The sequence below is a fragment of the Styela clava genome, chromosome 5 (assembly GCF_964204865.1).
Source record: "Styela clava chromosome 5, kaStyClav1.hap1.2, whole genome shotgun sequence".
NCBI classification, from domain to species: Eukaryota; Metazoa; Chordata; class Ascidiacea; order Stolidobranchia; family Styelidae; genus Styela; species Styela clava.
Window position 1 is genome coordinate 14,852,781 of NC_135254.1, and position 24,698 is coordinate 14,877,478.

Here is a 24,698-nt window from a genome sequence, read left to right on the forward strand (position 1 = left end):
TGCGTGTTGTCAGGTTAGGGGTGACGAAATACGGTCGAGGCGTGTCAGAATGTAGATAGCAAAATAGGATTGAGCGTGTCAAATAGGGTTGCCAACCGTCCTTTATTTCGAAGGACAATCCTTTATTTGAGATTTTGTCCTTGTCTTTTTTAAGATGATAATTGCCCTTTATTTTTTCCAACATCGTCTTGTCCGATAGTACTGTGTTTGACGAAATGCGGTCGGTGTGAGTCAAAATGGGCGTGACGAAATAGGGTCGTCAAGTTAGGGGGGGGGCGAAATACGGTCGGTGTGTGTCAGATTGGGGGTGACGAAATACGGTCGTTGTGTGTCAGATTGGGGGTGTCGAAATAAGGTCGTTGCGTGTTGTCAGGTTAGGGGTGACGAAATACGGTCGAGGCGTGTCAGAATGTAGATAGCAAAATAGGATTGAGCGTGTCAAATAGGGTTGCCAACCGTCCTTTATTTCGAAGGACAATCCTTTATTTGAGATTTTTGTCCTTGTCTTTTTTAAGATGATAATTGTCCTTTATTTTTTCCAACATCGTTTTGTCCGATAGTACTGTGTTTGATATTGTTCCGTTCTCAAATCGCCTCCATTTATGTATTTGAAGCTTTCAATTATTCTTTTTAATTTCGTATTGGTCCGGCTTGAATAGCCAAAAAAATATTTATTTTAGCTTGGAACATGGCACAGTTACTTATATTATTGATTTCTTCGAGAATGCAGATGAAGGTGCGGATGGAATGTTCACTTGTTTGAAAAACACTATGAACAATTTATCACTTGATTGGAAAAAAGAGTTTCTTGTTTAAGTGCAGATAACGCAACTTGCAAACTTGGAGAAAAACATTTTCTTTATACTAATGTTCGCACACTAAAGGATGGTATTATTAAGGCTAACTGCAGTGCACACATTGTACACAATACATTAAAATTAGCTTTAAGAAATTTGAATGTTGACATTGAAAATATTGTCTTAAAAATTTACAGTCAAGTCTCAATGTCAGCAAAAAGACGAGAAACTCTTATAGAATTTTATATATTTGTAGAGACGGAATTTCATGAAATTCTGCAGCTATCTTTGCACCCATGCATCGAAAGAATCTTATTTTCTTGGAAAGCTTCAAGTTCTTATTTCTTGAGCAGACCAGCTGAATGTTCCAAACAATTACTTAAACTTCTTATGATTGACAATGAGTCAACAGAAGTTCCTCAGCTTATTGAAATGTATTTAATATTCTCACAATATGTAATGGAGATATTCAAATTACCTGTTCAAGAACTGGAAAAAATGAAACTTCAACAGCATACGTTTTCATTATTCGTACTAAATTAAGAAATAGGTTAAAATCTCCATCTGATAAAGAATTTTTAGGGTATGATGCTCACCAACTTCTTGCAAATGTGAGTGCTGCTGAAGCTCAAGAGGCAACTGGAGATTTCAAATTATTTCTCAACTCTGCAATAACGTATTTAGAAAAAAGATTTAACTCTGATGAAAATTCAACATTTGGAAAATCATCTCTTTTGGATAATCTTTTTCTAAAGTATCAGACACTTGTAAAAGTTGTGGAGCATTTGAAGCTAAAAGACAAACTTAATTTGAATATGGATGACCTATTTGATGAAGTTACACTCATTCAAAAAGATTTTGGCACGATTCGAAGCACTAAACTGTTCACAGAATGCAAAACAGCAAGCAGTAAATCTTAATCTTAAGTGTGTTAATGTTTTCGAAATAGTTTCATTTGTGCTCTCAATTCCCGGAACCTCAGGCTTATTTTGAACGCATTTTTAGTGTAATGTCATCTAAATGGCGCAGTGAAAGGAACAGATACTCCAGACAACTAATAAAAAATGGACTTTTTATATACTTCAACTTGGAAGACACGTGTCGTGAATTTTCAAAAAAAATAAAACGTGACCCACAATTGCTGAAGTCAGCAAAGAGTCAGAACAAATATAACTTTAAGAATTATAAACTTATGCAACTGCAAAGTTAGAGCTTGATGTTAAATGAAAAGCACATGACGATTTTTAAATATATATATATATATCTTTTTAGCTTGTTTATATATAATTTGTATTTCATTGTTTTATATTGTTCTTTCCTGCAAGTTACAAAATAAATGATGACGGTAATCTATGTCCTTTATGGAGAGTTTTCATAGTTGGTAACCCTAGTGTCAAATTACCGTAAATCTGGCAGTAGGGCGCGGGTACGCAATCAGTGACAGCGATCTGGATGAAATCAAGGATCACTAAAATTTGAAAATGAAATTCGCCGAGTACTTATATGTTTATTGTAGCAATTGAGCCTCTGTTAATTACTATCAACCTAAATAAAGATGTGAGGGTATACCGGTATTGATGCCAAGAAATATAGAATTAAATAGAAATTATTTATGAAATCGGCGATGACAAACCTTGAAAAGGTAATGGAAGTTGTGATTCATGAAATGGTGCATGCATCTGGTGTTTTATTGCATGAATGAGGAACCGATCACGGACCAAAATTTCGGAATTAAGCACGCCGTATTGTAAAAACAGTCAACACTCAAAGAAACAATCTTATCTCGGAACTTCGCGCCCTACTAGATGTAACATTCAATGAAATTCAAAAAGTCAAAAACGGAGGCACAGGTCGGAGGCCAACGTTATGGAATACATCTGCATATTTATTATCTTGTAGTACAATGTTGCCTGAAATAAGTTTGTGTTCGTCGGAAGCTTTAAAACAAGATATGAAAAACGAATAACAGAATATTTAACAGTTAGTTGAATTTGTTTTAAGAAAATTTCCATGTTCTCAAATAGTGTCAAACAATTTTTTTCCTATTTCTGATATTTTCGGTTGCTTAATTATGCACAGATATGACATGAAAAAACATGTTTTATGTCATCGTGCAAAGTGATTGTGATTTAATTTAAATTTGACGTACGACTGAGATCACTCTGCAGAGAGAGAGACTAAATATAACAAAATCTCTCTATGCAGAGTGATCGAGTCGTATGCCAAATTTAAATTGAATCCAAATCAGCTAATTAAATTTAACTAAACATTGTAAATAATTCTTAAAGTTTCTTTGAAATTTTTTCGATTATTAATTTGAATAAAATTTTTGATGTGAAGGTATGTTTGATATATTATTACGTTTTGTTCTTCAAGTCTTAAACATCTCGAAATAGTAACAGATTTCTCATATTTTAAGTAGAGAGTTTATTTGTTTTGTCAAACAGAAAACAATAACACGACAAAATATAATTGTAAGCAACAAATTCTCGGTATAGACTGTATAGCAACTGGTATCAATACGATCATGTGGACATCGAGATCAGTTACCAGTACCACTCAATATTTATAACGTGACAGACAAGGGCTTTAGATGTGATAAGACATCTAGGATGTGATATTGTAGGTTTGTCCGATACCATCAATAACTTTCAATGGAAGAATAATTTAGTTGGCAAGCGTTTAGGAGGATATAAGCTAGATATAAGTTCAGACAAATTACTTGCTTGATCAATTATGATATTAACGAATTTGACAATTTTGATTGATGACTAAAATAATAAGAGAAGGTGTATATGTGAGTGAATGGCATTGGTTACTTAAAATATGTAAACGGTGATTGACTCAAAGTAACGTCTACATAGGGGCATTAAAACGTCACTGCAATAGTCAAGTTGTTCGAGTGTTCAAGTTCGAGGCAACAAAGTAGTTATAAAAAAAGAAATCATATCAAAATTGGGCTTAAATGTTTTCGTATGAATAAGGTATACAAGCATCATGTAAACTATCAGGAAGAATACCCATGTGAGAATGTAATTCACACTGGTTTTTCATTCTTTTAGTTAGGAACCGAATTCTATGAGAATGTCTTTAACTATGTGATAACTTGATGTCGGACTCGAATCGAAGCTCGGATGATCTCGACTTGATTCGTGGTTTGATAATTACCAAACAGTGAACTGCGCGGTATGGGTGAGATGTCATACTGATTTTACCACTGAGATATTTGGTAAAACGCATGTCTGTGACGTATGTGCATAGTGACACAAGGGGTGAAGACTGCCAGAGAAATTCCAAAGGGGTGTCATTTTTCGCGTCCGGAAAGAATAATTTCAATAAAAAGTGACTGAGGATCAACAAGATATTAAATGATGTTGGGTTAAAGGACCTATAGGGTGTCCATAAAAGCTTGAACTTTTTTAAAAGTGCAGAGGGAATTTATCAATGCCGTTTATAGATTTTGCCCTCACAAATGTAGAAAATACTTGAACAATTACTGATTAACAAACAACAAGCCTGGTTAAGATATAATAAGAACTGACTTTATAACAAAATTGAAATTGTAATGGACATCCTGTATTGTTTCAATAGTTATGGGAAAAGCAAAAAACATTGTTGCTTCAAAGTGTCATTTTTATATTATGTGTACCTACTCAATTACGAACATGAAGTGAAGTTCTGTAGAGTGTAGACTGTAGACCATGTCAACAGACGTCGCATAAGATCAATTGCGATTATAATTACCCAAAGGAATGAAGCTCCGTAAACGTCACTAATGCCCTAGCATGACTCCTAAAACATGTTTAGTCGAGACTGGGCTTATAACTAAACACAAATACACTAACAACAAATAAATAATTGTCTTGATAAAGTTTCCATGGAATGTGGTTTAATCAGACAATCCTCTCAGTCACATCCCAAATAAATCAACGTTCTTTATTTCCAATAGTAAACAACAATCATTGGTCACTGATTAGAGTGCGATAGAGATTACAGTATCTTTGTTTCTTTATTAAAAATGACAACTCCTCCCCTTGTGTTTCTTCTTGATACCGCCCTTTTTTCTCTTTTGACCCCCAAAAAATATTTGGCGCGCGTGCCACATTTCGGTTCAGGGCGTGGTAGTGTGAGGTCGTTTCTGCGCTGGTCTGAGCCAGGTATATTCACAGATTCAAGGCAGGGAAGGTCTAGATATGATTAAGTCAACTAATTATTCCATTTTTTATGCATATATAAGCTAGAACTTGAATTGTATAAATAATAATCTATATCGATACAATCGGGTAGCGCATTTTTTCAGTCATATTCAGAATTTTGAGTGTTATATGATGAATATAGATTTCAGCATTGAGTTCTTGTTTCTTTTCCTATATACCTTTCGAGTGTATTTATTTACGTGTTTTGCAACGTTTTTCTTTATGGATCAAGTCTTGTTTTTTGATTCTGTTTTTTGTGAGTTGTAATCCGCGTCAACGTGCTGTTTATAATTTTCCTACTTTAAACAAGAACTTTGTATCATCGCTAAAAAGTAAGCATAACTATTATTTTAAAACTACAGGCTTAAAAGTGAAGAAAAATCTACCGATATATGATATTGGCATGATTGATGGTGGAGTGACGACTGATGTAGGTAGAAAGGTAACTGATCTAAAGTGGTTAATCAGTTTTATCATAACTTGATTATAAAGTAAAAGCCGTATAATTTTTAATCTAATTACAGGGCTTTGCGAAGAAGGAAGATATTGTTACTGCTGGTGTTCGAGTGACGATTGGTCGATGTAAATGGAAAGGTAGGTAGTTGGTCTAAAAACGTTACAAAATAAGTTCTGCTTTGAGGGTATGCTAATGTAGTTGTGTACATCTCTGAACTTTTTACATCACAATATTGTTGCGTATTACAATTGTAGAGATTGGAGAATAATGATATACTGCTATAATCTTTATGCCACTGACCTAAAACTTGCCTTTCGCCTTAAACCACAATATTCTTACATCAAATGCTTTTATATAGCAGGCATACGATTGCGAAATGAGATTTTGCAAAAACAAGATAGCAATGCTCAATATGAAGACGGAGCCGGAACGAAATATTCCACCCGTATATTCTCCAAAAATCATATCTTGGTCTCGGGATAGCTGTAGTTTGTAATTTTTTTTCGATGTATCTATTCCACTGCGTGTTGGGTCGTGCCGAACTGACATTAACTACTAAAGCTGGGCATTTTTGAACACTTGCTAATTTCATCACTCAGTCAGTTCGTGACAACTACGTCAAATCCACAGATCCATTCCACTGCGTGTTGGGTCGTTCTAAACGGCGCTCCAGAAGTATGTGCACCAAGATGGCGCACAACTGATAACCCTAACCTGGTACACATACTATGTTCAGGTTGTGCGTTATCTTGGTGCACATACTTCGGGAGCACCTGCTAAACTGGCATTAAATACTAAAGCCTGGAACACCTGGTAACCTAATATTCGAATCTTGATTACAAAGAAGATATTTAAATTTTATATACTTTTATTTTAATGAGTCCTCAAGGCATATAAATTATTGAAAACATAGAATCCATCACTCAGTCAGTTCGCTAAGTCGTCACTCACAATAAGAATCATGTTTCATCAATAACTCACTGGGAAGAAAACAGCCGTGTGCCCGTCGCTCATAACAGCGTACTTAGTCAAATAGTCACAGATATGTAAATAGCTGTTATTCTTGTCAAAAAATCTGCATTTTTAAATTCGGGAACAGCGAATCAAGGCGATCTCAATATTACAAATCAAGTAATTATTCCAGTTCTTCTTATAAATGTGTGAGATATAGTAAAAAAGTTATTCATCCAATTACTTTATTAATATCTTTAATATCCAATTTTAGCTGCGGTTTAGAATTTTAGTATATTCGCCTAGCTATAATGTTTATCCCAAAATCCGTTTTCAAATTGGATATAAGGGGCACCATTATCAGAAACTCGCCTGGGCAGCAGAAAAGTTTGGCACGTCCCTGTCTATGGCTATCTCCATTACATGCCTTTAAGGCAGGGGTCTGGCAACCTACGACCCGCGGGCCGGATCCGGCCCGCGGAGTAATATAATCCGGACAGCAAACGGGAATCAAATGAGGTTTTTTGAGGTGCAATGCAATGAGGAAATAAGTGTATATTCTATTCGATAGATGTATCCTTGCTTGATTCTTATTATAAAAAGTATCATCCGTTTGGTTTTCAACTTTCTAAAAACATGTGCGTCCCGCAAATGACTTGCAACCCTTAATTTTGGCCCACGAGCGACAAAAGGTTGCCAACCACCTTAAGTTTATAGAATATTTGCGGAGAAATTTCGAATGCTGTAGATTTTCGCTGTTATCGAATCCCAAGTGATGCCTTTTAAATTCAATCCCAAGCATATGGGTGTTTACTCGTAATTTTAATTGCATATTATGGAATTGGGGGTAGCAATTTGTCCAGAAGTTTATAAAAATCATGGTGGTTTGTGAAATATTCTTCCAACGCTGTTAAACTAGTTTTATATATTTCAGGTGCGTACTGGGTGGAAGTGAAAGATGATAAATCGCACATGAAGAAGACTTAGAATGGCGGTTTTATCTTGATATAGTGTTTTATAATTGTACCAATCGTATATTCCATTTTATTTGAGCCCCAAATGCGATCGTGGGTCATGATAGGTATTCATTGGTTAGGGACAATGGGATTTCTTGATGATGTGTACATGTGAGGGCTGCCATCTAATAACTATCAGCTCTATCATATCATAGATATAAGCGAAAGATAAGTTGGTAAGGTTCCTGTACTTTGTCACAAATTCCGTCGTTCTGTGCCTAGAATCTTTGCAGTTTTTGGTATTTTAACAGAATTTAGGAATTTTTATTCCTTTAATTAATGGATATTAATAAATAAATATAACCGATGAGAAAATATTTCCGTGCTTGCACCGAGTCTGGGATTGGTTTGTCAGGTTTCGAATAGTTGTTCGGGATAAACTAGCAATCATCGGAATGTGGAAAAGGGCGTGTGCAACATGCGTATGACGTCACCCTAGCGTGCAGCGGTATTTTGGGGCAGGCCGGGGCTGGATCCGGGCCGAAACGACGCGGTTTATTTTTATGTGTGGCCGACCATTGGCCATAGATAAATCGAGTATAATTTCAGAAATTTATCCACAATCATGCCTGATCCAAATATGAACTTCAAAAATCTCCATTTCCCAAGGTCTGACCCATCGATTATCTCCATTTTAGGATTTCTATCTTCTTATAAGTCGGAGCTTCCTTCATACTTTATATATCTGCGTAATCCAATTGATAACGACACGAAATTGAAACGGGTAAGTAAGTTCGCGGGGTTCAAACTTTGGTCACCTTGAACAAACCAAAGGTTTATCAACCGCCTTTACCAACTAAGCTACGGAGGAACGTGAGAGCATGGATCTAAGTTCTAATATTTATCATTTATCATAAATGACTTTATAACTTTTTTTTAAAAGAGTCCTTTGAGATGATACATGAATATTAGACCTTAGAACTTTGTTTTTAAGTTCTTAATTGGCCTAGTTAATAAAGGCGCTGGGTAGACCATAGATCTGTTGACGGTGACTAAAGTTTGAATCCCGCGAATGTAATATCCGCTTGTCAAATGTGTGTCGTCACTGGAAGGGCGGCGCAAAGGAGAAAACCCAAAATAAAACGAAGGAGAAAACCCAAAATAAGAGAATATGAAGGAAATCGAGGGGTCAGGACCTTAGAAAATAGAACATTTTGAAAATTGCATTCGGATCATGTATGATCGAGCATGGTCGTGTATAAATTTCATCAATTATACTCGGTTTATCTATGGCCTTCGGTCGGCCAGAGATAAAAAAAAAAAACCACCCTCGTTTCGGCACGAATCAGGCGCCAGGGCGCCCCATAAAATCGCGGCTAGCCAGTGTGACGTCATAACCTTGTGACGTCCTAGTGTGAAATCCGCAGAAACCAGTCAAAATGACGTTTTTGGACACTCCTTACACCTATGCTCCAACTCCCATTTCTTATTAGCCTTTAACAAAACCCAGTCCCCGACAACCAATAAGCATGGAGAAGGATATTGCTTCAATAGTTTTAATATTCTTCAAGCAAGAGAATGAACAAAAATCTACTTCTAGTCTTCGGAAAAAAAGTATGAGAAGAGGTGGATAAAGTCGAGTTAATATATATATATGCTGCTACATTATTGAGAAAAATAATAGTTAGCAGAAAGATATTCTACCGACGTTATGGTGTGGACAGCAGGAAAAATCAAACATACAGCAATTATAACTAAATCAGACGATTTTTTGGACACGAAATGGACATAACGATCGTTTCAAAATTTTGTTGTTATTGTTATTTGTCTCCGTCTCCATTTTTAAAAAATCGCTTTTCTCTTCGAATACTGGACCAATTGCTTTGAAATTTTTAGTGGTTGAAGATAAAAATTTTCTCCAGAAGGCTATTATTTTTTTTTTCGCTATGACGTCATCAAAATTATTGCCATTAGGTGGCGCTACGTGTCCATATATTTGAGCATAGCTCTCTTGTTTTTGATGTGATGCTCATTCAATACTTGTCGTTTTGAACAAGACCCTATGCAAGCATCCATAGATACCCCACGATATGATATAAATTACTTTTAATTAAGTTTAATTTCTGGATCCATTATCGACCCGCCACGTCCTGGTCGATTGTAGATTAGAACTATTCCGTATTCGTTGAAAATATTCGATAAAAAAATGCAATTCTTCTACCCCTAGCAAGGGCGAATCTATGGCGCCCATGTCAAAGTTTAAATGCGCCTCCATTGATAGTAAGATGACAATTTATAATGACGGTTATTTGAATGAGATACATGTACGTTATTCTTTGTGTAGAAATACGAGTTTCAGTTGTTTCCAATTCCAAATTATTCTATTAAAACATTGTACGATTAAAACTTTTCGCTCTTTTTGCGCCCCTGCCCAAACAGTGACTATGGCACGAGTTATGCTTGCCACACCCTAGATAAGTCACACACCCCTAGTTAGTTGGTTTGTATGTTAAAATATAATTGAGACGATATGTCGAGTAGCAACATTCTATCAATGCCAAATGGAAAGGGTTTCTCTGAGGAAAATCATTTCTGTCCGCGTTGTAGATTCGATTTTTGGCCCACAATTAGCTAAATGTTGCCACCCCCTGATTTTCTCAAACTGATAAGCTCCGTATACGTGCTCCCCAAAAATTGAATTACCATAGGTTAAATTCAACCAAACATAAAAAATAAAATTCCAAGCGTGCATTTTATCAAATTTAATAGCAGCAATAACATAAGAATCCATAAATATCAGAACAACATCTTGATTTAACCTCAGTGAGAAGGATGTCACTGATTCTGCGATATCCAACCTAAGAATTCCATATCATCGTCAATTATAAGCTTTACCCAATATTTTGTTTTAATTAATGAATCCATTGCAAAGAATAGGTTGAATGACATTAAATAAAAAATGGTAATGACGTCATGGAAAGGGTGGCATATTGCTGTTGGAGACAAACACAAAAACATCTGTAGTTGCGAAGTCGATTTTGAGTCTTGAATTTCACGAAACCGAATTATAAAACCAACTCTCCATAGCTTTTCTTTGGCGCCATCTCAACAGTTTTCATTTCACAGAAGATTAACCTTCATTGCAGCTATAATAATGAAGACTACATGTCTCTACTTACTACTATAATTTCTGCGAGACCAACTAAATTGTGATGTAACGATGTTTGCTAACTAGATGCGAACACGGCGCTCCCAGTTTTTCTGCAAATTGGCGGAAAATATGGCGATTACAAAATAAACTGTTACGTCAATGAAGACCCCCCCCCCCCTAAAATTGTCAGTTTGTGTGCCACTGGCCTAGCAAATACCATACGGATTATATGCTAGCAGTACCAGAATACGTATTATTTTCAAGAATAACATATGAAAACCAAATTTGAAAAACTTGTAATTAAACACCGAGCAATAATTGCAGAAAATAAATTTATTTCAAAGAATAGATGTTGCACGCTATATTTTAGAATTTTTCATTTGGACTCTATTCAAAGCCCTTTTGTTTGCTGTTCTTCCCCATACAATGCTTAATCAAGATATCTTTTTCCCTTCTCAGTATATAAAATAAAGGCAAAGTTCGGTTGTTTTCCACAGTTAAATCACAAACGGCTGCTTTTATGGCTCGAAAAACACTAGCATCAGTTTCACTGAGTTTGAAAGTTTGTTTCAACCATTTTTCTGCTACGTCAGAAGTAGAAAGGTCCTGATCAGTTTCTAGATAGATGCAAATGGTATTGAATTAAAAAATGATAAGTTGTCATAGAGCATATGGCTTGAGAAATTTTCTTAAAAAGAGCAGTTGTTTTCAACATGGTTAGGGTTCCGCCGATACCGTCCAGGGGTTCCAAAAGCTCACATTCAAATCGTATAGACAATATAAAAATATATGTACATTGTTTAAAAACAATTTAAACATAATAAACTTGCTACACTTTTAAAAACATTTTGTTCAGTTCTTGGTAGGTTTGCTTATATATACAGTATATATACATTTATGATTTCAAATGATGTTCCTGTTTTATCTGGGTTGAAGTCTTGAGTCAAGTTGAGTGAATTACAGGAGGTACGTTTCAATGGCAGTCAGTTGATTGAGTCCTCGAAAAATTGACCAAGTTCCAAAATGTTTAAACTCCCATAATACCCATTGCACGTGTCGCACTGACCCCTTACACACATGAATTCGTAGCCTACGAGAATTCCCCTTCAGCTGGACATCAAGAGTTTGGACTGCCTCCAATATCTGAAAAAAACATCGTATATATATTGATAAAGATATTGATCAGTATGGACACATTGTGAGTCGTCATAAAATTGCGGACTTGGCGACAAATACACTCCAAAGATTGCTCTGTATTGAGGAATTGGATCAAGAAACAATTAAAATCTGAATATTTGATCCAAAAAGATAGCAGCCACGGCGAAGACACTCAAATGACAAATGCTTCATGCTTTTGTTGCACTATCGATGGTTTCACGCGATGAAAACGAAGAGGGACGAAACTGTGCTTATAGAGGTCGATTGGCGTTGGTTGAGACAGATATGCTGCTATATGAGACAAGCAGGGAGAGGCCAGGCCATGAAAAAGTTGTATGATGCACCAAAAACTACAAACCTACGCCAGTTGAGGCTGAGCACGCATTTTTAGCTCTTGATTTTTTTGCCAACAAAATCAGAAATCATTCTAATGCTGACACTTTCGATTTGCTTATGTTTTTGTGTCAGTTTTATGAGAAATAAACATGACTGCTTATAATATTTGTGTCTGTGTGTGTGTGTGTGTGTTTCTTAATTCTATTAATCCTGGGATCGGATGTCGAAAATCCCGAGCCTGGGATTCTAAATCTAGTCCCCAAATAGTAACCCTACTACCAGGTCACGTCGAAAATCATCATATAATTCTAAATGAATACCTATTCCCACACTCTACATATACTTCTAATCTAACCGGACGAGAGGCCACGGTTTGCCATATCATCGTGAATGTGATAATCCTATCCCTATTTCGAAACTGGTCTGTATGCGATTGATATATAAGTCTTTTTGACGGCATGCGTTATGACTTTTCCAACTTCGGTACATTCGATAGTTTATTTGCTTTTGTTAAAATTACTGAGGCATGAAAACGAGAATGTATTTGTTTAATACCAATTTCCGTCCTCGTATTATATCGCGACATTGGTTTAACGCAGTAAGGATAAACCAAACAGCATGAGTGGGGTATGTGTATGAAGCGCTTGGTGATTTAGGCTAACCATTGCAGCGAGAGGAAGTCTGATTTGATGAACACGTTAGTTTTATAAATGAAAAGCGCAATTTGTGTGTTGCAGATGAATCGCTGTTTCCGTATGCTTACTCACACATCCATTGATGTCAGATTAATCTGTAAATGTGCATTTCTACATGTGCATATATATGTACGAGATAATTTTCAGTTATGTTTGGACTATTTATAATGTGATCGTGACATTCTTAACAGCGTGCGGATTGCTGGATTGTGACACTGTCTGATGACGTCCGACATGTATCAGGCCAATTCCTGCGACCTCGTCCAGTAATGACTACTAGACGGTGGCTTCGAGTCAAATAATTTCCACCACAAAGAGAAAATGTTTTATCTGTGGACTGTGGTACAATTTGGTACTTCAGAATGATTGAAAACGCCATTACGTATGAGCGAGTGTAGGAGAGTTATCAAAATAAATATATACGTAATGTCTGATTATGTTGTATTACTACGAACTATTCCAGGGATGCATGCGTAAATTCGTAAACGTCACCAGCCTTGATGATAAATTTTACACTATTTTCTCTACAGCTATCATTAGAAAAGAACTATATTGTATAGCACCACTGTGGGAAGATTTAAATGGAGATCTCGATTTCCGCAATCATCTTGACATTACTATTTGCATTTTGTATTGTCAAGTTGTTTCTTTTTACAAAAGGGCGTATGCAAATATGGGCAGCACTTAAAACCTTTCCTGTTCCTGAAGAACGCCCGTTGCCAGTTGTTGGGCATGCTCAACTTTTTCGAGGAGATGTCATCCAATTGTATCAAAATATTTTAGCTGTTGTAAAGTCAAATATATTGGACAAGGGAAGGGAGGTTACCCTTGTCTGGCTTGGTGGATATCCAGTAGTATTGGTCGCTGGTCCAAATGCTGCAGAAGTTATTTTGCATAGTTCAAAACACATTCAGAAGTCATTTTTCTATAAGTTCCTGCATCCTTGGCTTGGAACTGGATTGCTTACTTCATCTGGAGATAAATGGAAAGCCAGAAGACGTCTTTTGACACCAACTTTCCATTTCAGGTGAGTTTCTAATATCTGGTATACTCTCCACCATTCCTGACCTTTCCAACACTAAAAACCAATAGAACTTAGCAAGTTAAAATATTGTCATCCACAATTCATTTTTTGTAGTAGGTCATAATCGGATGGTACCAGAAAGTTAATAAAGTCCAATATTTGTATTTATTAATTATTTTTTAAAATTTTCGCATTTGTGTATATTTATAAATCATTGCTTATATTCAACTGCATTTTGATTATATTGGAAGCTTTTGTAATTAGGTTGTAATTGCCTGTGCCGTTTTTTCCATCAAATTACCTTATTGTCCTAAAATCTTTTCCTATTTTCCAATCCAATAGATAAGACCATGTTTTATTTAATATGTGAATTGCTTATTTACAAATATGACATCATAAAAGATGTTGATATGGTTCTCCTATTCAAAATTCCTACTCTCTCATTTTAATTTATTTAAAGTGCAATAGTAATCACCCAAAGTGTTTTGCATCCAATATTTTTGGATGAAATTTTGATTTCCTATCAATATTTACCATGTTTTTTTTAACAGCATTTTACAAGATTTCCTTGAAGTGATGAATGAGCAATCAATGACATTTGTCAAATTGCTCGAAAAATATGCCGAAAATGATCAGGAATTTGATATATTCAAGCCCATTACTTTGTGTGCATTGGACATCATCTGTGAAACAGCAATGGGAAAATCAGTGGATGCACAAGTTAATGACCATTCTGATTACGTTACTGCTATTTATAGGTAAAGAAAAATAAAGATAGAATAAGATCTTTTTATATATATCTGGTGGGAGGAAGACAATAAAGACTCATTCATTTAGCAAAGAAACCTCTATTCTGGTTGGCAGTTCATGTCAGATATTGAAATATTCGACCGATTATCCAAACTATCAGCAAAGACTCGTTTGCGGAGCAAGCTGTAACAAATCATGATTCAAACTGTCAAGCTTTAGCATAGGTTATTTTCATAACAGGCAAAGTCTGGAGTGTTAGCTTAATTTGGGTTCACCATTAGAGTTATTAAAAGTATCTTTTGTATCGATTTGCTCACTATCGACATATTGTACATCAGGCTCTTTACGAACTGCATACTTGTGTAAATATTAGTTTTGTGATGATAACTCCAAGTAAAACAGAGCAATATTTGCAGAATGAGTGATCATTAACGAAATCATTTAATGTATGTGCAATGTACATAGTTGATTGTTGCAAAAATGTTTGCAATAATTTTCCATTCCTTATCATTTTCTGTTTTCAAATTATACAGGTTGTGAGTCACTTAAATGCCACAGCCAAATAAATGTCTTTGTCATTTCATTGGAAATGGTCAAATTTTGAAACTATTAGTTTTATGAAATTTTCGTTTCAATTTTACAGGAGCTCTGAACTTATTCAAGACCGCCAGCGTTCACCATGGCTATGGCCAGATTTTTTGTTTTACTTATCAAAGAAAGGAAGAGAGTTCGATAAACATATTAATGTTTTGCATTCCACATCTCAAGGAATTATATTGGATCGTATGAAAACCTTTAAAGCTGGGGAACAAGCAAAATCAGACAAAAAACGAAGGCTTGCATTCTTGGATATGCTATTGAATGTATCTCAAGATGGAACAGTACTTTCCTTTAGTGATATTCAGGAGGAAGTTGATACTTTTATGTTTGAAGGTGAGTAAAAATGTTCTTCACACAGAAAAGATTGTAAAATATATTCTTGACATATAAATAACAGTAGCACTGCTCGGAGCAATGTTTTATGTTCAACACAAATGCTTAAGGCAAGAGTACTGATATATATATATGGATTATTATATTTTTGGAAGAAGTTGAACCCGTTAGTAAAATCTGAGAAGCGGTGTATAGAGGTGTACAACCTGAATCTAATCTTTTGGCCTGTAACATGAACATAGTATAGTCATTGTGTCCAGAAAACAGAGACAGGTCTTCCATCCATTCACACCATAAATCTTAAGCCTGGACCCAGGTGCTTTAGTTCCCAGGCCATTTATTTTGCATATATTCATTACTTGATCACATTGTATCTTTAGTATGAAAACTCCATATATTTCGACACAAGTTTAATAATATATGATTCACAATGATACTACACCAAACTACATATAGGACCAGTCATTTATGACTTTACTCAGTAATAAAATAGTGATACATAACATGGAAATGCCAAGCCATTTATTCTTTTGTATCAGTAGTAGGCTCAGGGCCTTATTTTGAGTGATATCGCAAAAGCATGTCCTATAAAAATTTCCCACCATGTATTTTACAGGCCATGATACTACAGCTGCTGCAATGAGTTGGGCTTTACAATTAATTGGCTCACATCCTGAAGTTCAGAAAAAACTTCAAGATGAAGTTGACCGTGTGATGGGTGATGATGAAAACAAACAACTGACAATGGAAGATATAAGAAAGCTTGAATATTTGGAACTGGTTATAAAGGAGTCATTGAGAATGTTTCCTTCTGTTCCCATGTTTGGAAGAACAACTAGCCATGATTGTGTGTAAGTGATGCGTATTGTTCTGGCAAACTATTCAAAACTTTTGGATCAAAATCTTTAATTTGTAATGTTAAAATTCAATAGGATTTTAAGTTATTGCGATCTTATGTCAAAGTTCAACTGACAAGGTAAACAAATAAGAAAACAATTGCAAACTGTTGATGACAATACATAATGATCAATCAATGTTTGATTAATTTATATTTTGTATGAGGGGGAAGACTATATATATCTGAACATAGCTTTCAAATTAGTAATGAGAGCGTAATTTTTTTGTCACACTTAGAACTATCTCTTTGTGACAGAAGTGTATTGCGCAACCATGATCGTATATAGTTTCAGTTGCTCTTTGCATGTCACTGATCACCCATAACTTTGCTAGGAGATGAGTCTATTTTACTTTAGTGTGACTTTGCTTTGAGCAAATATTTGTAAAAATGAGGTTATATTCGGATAATATCCAATGTTTTTTCCAGTTTGGATGGACATCATGTTCCAGCTGGAACTGAATGTATACTTTTCACCCAGGTGATCAATAGGAATTCCAAAAATTGGTCTCATCCGACTACGTGAGTAGTGTTATTATAAAAATTCCAGACTTCCAGTTAATAAAATTTTTTAATAGATGATAATATTTTAATAGCATGTAATGTACTATGTAATTGTTAACGTTTAATGATATGAAAGCATGTGAATTCGCTGGATATGGATCAGCCAAGATGGGTAACTAAAACTCTCACAAATATAGACAAGTTATACTGTCACAAAAATGGAAAACTAACATAATTACGCTAGTCTAAAAGTATGTAGGTACCAAGCTAATATATAAATCCAGCAACTTTAATATTAAAAGTAGTATTGGTGATTTATGAAGCAACCTGTTCAACCTATTTAAGATGGGATTTGGATATATATCCATAGAGATATGAAATACAATGAGAAGGCTTATTCATAGGTCAAACCATCATAGGCGTAGCCAGGGGGCTGAGGGACCATGCCTTCACGCCCCCAAAAAAATTCAACATTTTTTTAAATGCAATTTTTCTGCATTTGCAGTGAGACATAAATTATTACCCTTTCCAACACCATTTTACTCTATTCATGAACGATTTACTTAGAACTCACTCACAATTCTCCAATCAAATAAACCAACCGAGATAGATGAAAATGCATGCTTGAATGCTTGTATACCTAGGATAACTTTGACAGCGAAGTGAGTCTTCAGAGAGATTATTCAATATATTGTTAGATGTCAGTGGAAGCTTGTATCAGAATTTGTTCAGAGCAAAAGGCATGAGTAAGCGTCGTATTACGTCATTACACCAACAAAAATTTGGCCCTCCTCAAAATTTTGGTTTGGTTTACGGTCTTGCGAACCATGGACTGTTGTCCGGTTACCAGTTCATGTTGGGTATGGGAATTGTTATTCAGTTACTAGCACAGATGAATGGGCTCCCAACCTACGGCATCAATGATTTTTTGTTTCCATTTACCATCTTCCTTACACACAGGTTCGATCCAGAAAGATTCACCACTGAGAACAGTGATGGCAGACATCCTTATATGTATTTACCATTTTCGGCTGGACCAAGAAACTGCATTGGACAAAGGTTTGCTCTTATGGAAGAAAAGGTCATGATTGCTCAATTCCTGCACAAATTTTCCATAAAATCATCCAAACGTACTGAAGATCTTGTGATGATGGCTGATCTCATTCTTCGGCCTGCTGATGGAGTAAAAGTGAAAATATCAAGAAGAGTTAAGAATTAGTATTTTCGGAGTTATATGTATTAATAAGACAATGTTTGTGAAAATATAGTAGTTTTCTTTTGCATTTCCTATTTTTATAATTAAAAATTCGTAGAAAGTAATTTTGAATTAGGCTCACCATGGTAGCAACTTAGCAAGTTCATTTTTAAATTTTTGCATTGACATGTTTTTCCAAAGCGCAAATATTGGAAGTCATAGAATTTTAATCACATTTTATTTGCTGGACTCTCAATCTCAATTTATGAAGTAAAGGATGAATCGGGTGACCCCGCAAAAAACCCATAAATTTCTTAATTACTCATACAAATATGAAGAAAATTTATTTATTACTTAACACTGTTTGTTCATGATCATACCCAAATATTTCAGTTATTTAGAATGCTTAGCACAAAAGTTATGTTCTCACCAGAATATCTTCCAAATGACCCGAGTTCTGTGTTTTGGGGGTCATCCTTCATAAATTCAGGCACTTGCAAAAATATATACCAATGTTTTACTCTGTGGCCGTAGTTTAGTCAATACTGAATGTTTCATTTATTAAGTTCAACTAATTGCTTTTTTTTTGCATAGGAATATTTACTGTTTGCACTATTAGTATTACAAGCTAACCACATCATATGGTAACAATCTGCAGCTTCTTCAACGCCATGCTACTTTAATGTAATGTAAAGGAATTTTTTAAGCAATTCTAAAATCATGCTCTTTAAAGAAGTATATTTTAATATTAATTCTAATGATTGATATTATTTTTTCGTTTGCCCTATTTGCTTATAAATTATAGCATACTTCATTATAATTTCTGGGGGATAGAGACATTCAGATTACTTAGAATTCAAAAGCGATAATAATTCTTTTGTAAAATGCTTCATATTATTTTACTGAAATTTTTAATAGTATACAGAACCAACAAATACAATTACTACCTATCACAGCTACCTAAATAATTAACTACACTATCGTACTTTGTTGCAGTTTACTACCTTTTAATTATTTTTAATAGTTGCAAAATTTTTAATTCTTTTAAAGTAGTGCAAATACATGAATTCAACAATGCACAATTAAATTGTTCATTGTTGACTTGGTGAGGAGTTCAGCTGCAATTTCTTCAATGTAATTTTTAACTTTTCCGTGGTGTCGTTTTTATTAAATTTTATTTTTTGTTTTCCTGGTTTGTAAAATTATTCTTCACATGTAATTTTGATATGCAAAATGATTGTAGTATTGTGCACTGGTTTAGATTTTATAATTAGTCTATGTACATATTCTATATTTTAACTTTTAATAATTAACAAAATTTTATCGGTACTGTTTCGTTTTTTTATATTCCTGTAACGTACAATATATAATGTAGGTCCTTTTAATTTTGTATCTTTTCAGGAACCAACAAATTTGTTTGTGTGTTCAATGTTTCTCGTAATAAAATCCTCCAAAAACCTGGTTAGTTGATGAAGTCGTGTATATAATCTAGTTTCATTGAGCGTATCCAGGCAATTTATTTTAAAATGCTATGTTTGGTAAATAGTATTTTCAAATAACATTTTTTATGTCACATCAAACAAGATATAGCATAGAGAGTCTAATTCAAGTTCGATTTACCATAAATAAATTCCAAGAATTGAGTTAATTCAAGTGATCCAAATCGCCGTATTGTATAACCTTTGTGAATCAGTGAAGTAAAAAATTCTAAAATTACATCTTGCATGGTGACATAGAATTACCTATAGTTCAATGTCACATTAATCAAATATGTAAAATTCCGAAGTTCAATAGCACTATTTTTTAAAATACTGCAGGCAATTTTGACATTTCTAATGTAATGGATTACTACTAATTTGATTAAATTCCACCAGTGCATCCTGTGGGACTTATTGTCTTACTCCATAAATTATACATGAAAACAAATGAATAAAAACTTAGGAGCCAAATGTAGTATAACAGCTTTGGAATTTAAATTTTCCCTTTATGAGTACCTAATTCTTACCCTGATCAGACAAACAATACAACTAAGTTTACGGAATTATAAAACTCTGATTTTATTCTGCCCAGTGCCCACTGTATTTTTAGCAGGGCTGTGTGGCTTAGGGAAATTGATAACAGACTTCAAACTTTATTATTTCAAAATTTCAAAAAATTTTTTCAAAATTTATTAATTTATTTAATTATTTCATTTAATTATTTCAAAAAAGATTCCCCCTCAACAAAATTTTGTTTCCGGATCCGAAGAAAAATCTCAGCATATATAATGCTTGTTAATCGCTGATGCTTGTTAAGGGTTCTAGTTTGCTGTTTAGAAATTTTATTCAAATTATCTTCAATAAACATTTAAAAATTTTGAGCCCTGTATAATTCCTGCTTACAGCTATTTACAAGTGTGATACTATACATAAAATTATAAATTACTCGAAATTCGCTTCATAATATTTTGTTGATTTCAATTTGCAGATATCAAGTATTGAATATATATATATATTGTAATGTACAATAACACAAATCATGGAATTAACAATAGTTACTATATTCTTTCTGGTGCTGATATTGGTTGCAACTATAAAATTTATCAGAAACAAAAGAAGAAAATCAGGTCAATTTAAAGGTATTCCTGGGCCGAGTGGATGGTCAATCCCCTTTCTTGGTGAAGCTTTGAGATTTCGCGGAAGTCGAGACGAGATATTCAAGAAATTCACTGAGTTGACTCTGAAAAAAATTGTTCCTACCAAAGCTGAGCTTGTTCATTTCTACATTGGACCAATTCCTCTTCTCTTTATCTTAAGTCCTGTTGTTGCAGGTGAAGTGCTGAGAAGCAATATTTTAATCAAGAAATCTTATTTCTATTCATTTCTACACTCATGGCTTGGAACTGGACTTATCACTGGTGGAGGCCAGAAATGGAAAATAAGGAGACGTTTGATTGACCCAGCTTTTCACACAGGGTAGACATTTTATGATTTTTTTTAATCTTGAATATTGGACATGTAGTGATCACATGAATCATGGTATTAGATTGGTCTTGTTGTTAAAATCATTCTCCAAATTTTCAGAGGGCTGCTACTTTTATTTTACCCCAAAATTTTGCGATTACAACACTGTTTCGAGATTTGAGCAATTTTCTTCTGTTTTTCTAAAAATTTATATATCCTATTTTTAGTGTTTTGCAGAACTTCTTAGGTGTGATGAATGAACAATCCAGAATTTTTATTTCTCTTCAATGTGAACGAGCATCATCTCAAGAAGAATTTGATATTTTCGAATCCATTACTTTGTTATCACTTGACATAATCTGTGAAACAGCAATGGGGAAACGTTTGAATGCCCAACAAAATCAACACACAGATTATATCAAAGCAATTCATGGGTAAGCAATCTTAACGATGAAAAGCAACAACGTTATTTAACCCTATATATTTATTTATATATATTAAGTTAAATATTATGCAACTCACTAGAAAAAAAGTGTCATATGTAAAAATTGCATTTTAAAAATATGGCTTAATTAAACCTCAATTTTTTGCGGACAAAAAAGCAAGATGGCTGCGATTCGTTCAGATTCGAATAATTTACTCGATTCGATTTGAAATACCCAACCCTACCCGCCAGGTTAGTAAGCATCATGCTAAGAGGTGAACGTCTTCACTAAAATTTCAAACACCTCCCTAAATTTAGGTGTGCGAGTTTAGCTTTGATAATAATTACCATATATCTATATTATGTAGGGTGAATGAAGCAATACAGGAGCGACAGAAATCACCTTGGCTCTGGCCAAACTTCATTTTCAAGCTGAGTTGGAGTGGAAGACAATATTACAAAAACCTAAAAATTCTACATAATTTTACACGATCAGTTTTAAAGGATCGGGCTGCTGATTTTGATGCAGATAACTTGAAGTATTGCAAAAGATTGGCATTTCTTGACATGTTGTTGAAAGAAGAACAAAGGGGGAATATTACGAAAGAAGGGGTGGAAGAGGAGGTGGATACCTTCATGTTTGCAGGTAAAAAGTTAATGGTTGTTATTACAGGGTGACCCCCCCTACAGGGTGCCCCCCCCCCCCCCCCCCCCCGAAAAAAAATCCATTGTGAATGGCATCTTGGTATACACGTTGACAAAAGTGATTTAGCATTAGCTTTTGGGTAATCCCAAGAATGTGAACCAAGACGGCGGACACTGGAACGTAGTATGTGTACCAGGTTAGAGTTTGAAGTACAAATACTCAAGAAGGCACTTGGCTAGTCCCCGAACTCGTAATAGAACTAAAATAAGGAAAATTGGAATGAAATTATGGCCTAACCCTAACTTGGTACACATACGTCGGGAGTACCAGCTTTTGGCATTGAGATAAATTCCCTCTACTCAGGATGTAATCAATTCTGTACTATCTGTCAAACATGAAAATGCTTTAAAGGTCTTAGCTGATTTTATGTTTGTCAACTCTCTTTCGTGGGTCAAAGGCAAAGTCACAAATGTTTTTAGATGTAACATTGAATCGAAAAACACAGTGTATAAAATTTTACGGGCAGTCCATAAACTGATCCACTTTACAAACAAAGTTACGTGATTAGAACCAGTGTTTGAGAGAGATTTATTGCTTCGTCAACCAGAAAACAAGCATTAAAGCAATAAAAAGATGCAAAATACACAGAGGGGAGTGATATGACCATATGGTCATCAGAGTCGGCTCCCCCCAAAGTGTCAACTTTATCAATTTAATATGAATTTCACCGATTATTGTAGAAAAGTCTGCATAATTAGCATTTCCTGGTTATTTGATACGAGTTCAGATAGGTTTAACTATTCAAATTTCAAACAATTTGGAATAGAACATTGAAATTTTGTGGTAAACTTCCTCATTATACCATTTCCTCATTTATTTATGTAACCAACTGTAACTCTATATGATAAAAAATTTCAAACTCAGGTCACGACACTACGGCTACAGCTATTTCATGGGCAATACATTTGATTGGTCATCATGCTGACATACAACAAATATTATTTAATGAACAAAATGATATATTTTGCGGGAATAATAAACGTGATGTTACTGCAGAGGACATAAAAAAGATGTCGTATCTCGATCTTGTTATAAAAGAATGTTTGAGGATGTTCCCCTCTGTTCCTGTTATCGGCAGAACTATAGAAACTGAGTGCATGTAAGATATTTCATTTCTGTGCATATTCTTTGTGTCATACTACTATGATCATATCAGAGTATCCGTAATGGAAAATGTCCCACCACTGTCTTAATCAGCGTATTTTAGATCTCAATACCATTACATGACATAACTATTAGATATGAGGATTGTCGTAACGTTCCTGGTCTCGCAATGGCTGAAAAAACCCTCTCAAATTAGTGTTGTACAGCTAGCTTCGGATATGCATGTACTGGAATTGTTTAGCTGAATAAGGCAGGAAATAGAAATTTGAGACACAATCCAATATATTGCAATAGAAATCTCATTACTGATATAAAGCTTTGTTTGTATTGGCATAATGAAAACTGTCAAAAATACTTTCAAATTATAAACGAATAAAAGATTTGGGTTGAAAACATTGATTTTCTATCATTTTTGTTACAGGATTGGTGGCCACAAAATACCAGTAGGTACAGAATGTATCATCCTCACTCATATTATAAATAATAATGAGAACTTCTGGAAAGATCCAACAAGGTTTGTATCTCCAAGTTCAATGCAAACACTCTAACTTATGCTGTAGATTTCAAAATAGAAAATAACAAATAAAATAGTTAGCTGTTTAAATTGGCCATTCAAAAACATTTGGAAAGCGCTGATATGTATGGAGCTACTCTGTTTTTTTGTAAATCTAAACTTGGTTAACCATACTGCACTTTTTGCGTGAAGTGATAATTTTTGAATCTCGTTTTGCAACCATGCACCAACAAAATTGTTAGGTCTGATGAGCTAATCAAAAAGCTGGAAGGATGTTCATTTCACTTTCATAACTTGTAGTACATAAATTGTATGTAAACCGACATAAGACTAGAAAGACACATGTGACGTTCGCTCAACTAACTACTTGGAAATTGCACTGGACAAGGAAGTGAATAATGCACTGGCGCACAAACTGATATAGTATAATAATAGCAATCTGGGAAATTTATATTTTATTTGCAGATTCAACCCAGAACGATTTGATACTGATAATTCAGTTGGACGGAATCCTTACGCATATATTCCATTTTCTGCTGGTCCAAGAAACTGCATTGGTCAACGATTTGCTTTGATGGAAGAAAAAGTTATTCTGTCTCATATCATTAGGAATTATATCATAGAATCAACAGAAAAAACTGAAGGTCTGAATATTGTAGGTGATATCATAATGAGATCCAAAGATGGTATCAAGGTTCGATTGAAAGAACGCCATATTTAAATCTTCATAAAAGATTGTTTCTCGTCTGTGCAATATTAAATTATTTGTTACTTCTTTAATTTGAATGTGTTCATTTCCTCTACCTACCTATAATCTGTTATTCCTGCAATGTTTTGATGTGACAGTTGCAACTCCCTTTTTCCATGATTTCCAAGTTCATGGTGCTGTCTAATGCTATCTTGTCAGTTTTCAATTAACCTAATGTTTTTTCGTGTGTCCTAAAATTTTTTGAATGTGAAAATATTGTATTACAAATATATACTCAACATTCATTCATCTCTTACCTCAT

The 24,698-nt window shown here is 34.5% G+C and overlaps 1 protein-coding gene and 1 long non-coding RNA gene across 2 annotated transcripts; both read left to right on the top strand.

The window, feature by feature from the left end:
• Positions 1-4,918: 4,918 nt before the first annotated feature.
• Positions 4,919-7,732, top strand: LOC144422938 (uncharacterized). The gene is made up of 5 exons (XR_013475460.1): positions 4,919-4,954; positions 5,356-5,435; positions 5,518-5,587; positions 5,809-5,921; positions 7,336-7,732. It is a non-coding gene; the product is annotated as an uncharacterized LOC144422938 (long non-coding RNA).
• A 5,494-nt stretch (positions 7,733-13,226) lies between these two features.
• Positions 13,227-24,670, top strand: LOC120344841 (uncharacterized). The gene is made up of 12 exons (XM_078113148.1): positions 13,227-13,724; positions 14,273-14,479; positions 15,115-15,404; positions 16,021-16,255; positions 16,729-16,821; positions 17,764-18,021; positions 20,500-20,952; positions 21,168-21,374; positions 21,733-22,010; positions 22,935-23,169; positions 23,596-23,688; positions 24,154-24,670. Exons 1-12 carry the CDS (start codon positions 13,279-13,281, stop codon positions 24,407-24,409), a joined length of 3,051 nt encoding a protein of 1,016 aa, XP_077969274.1. The 5' UTR covers positions 13,227-13,278; the 3' UTR covers positions 24,410-24,670.
• The last annotated feature ends 28 nt before the right edge of the window (positions 24,671-24,698 follow it).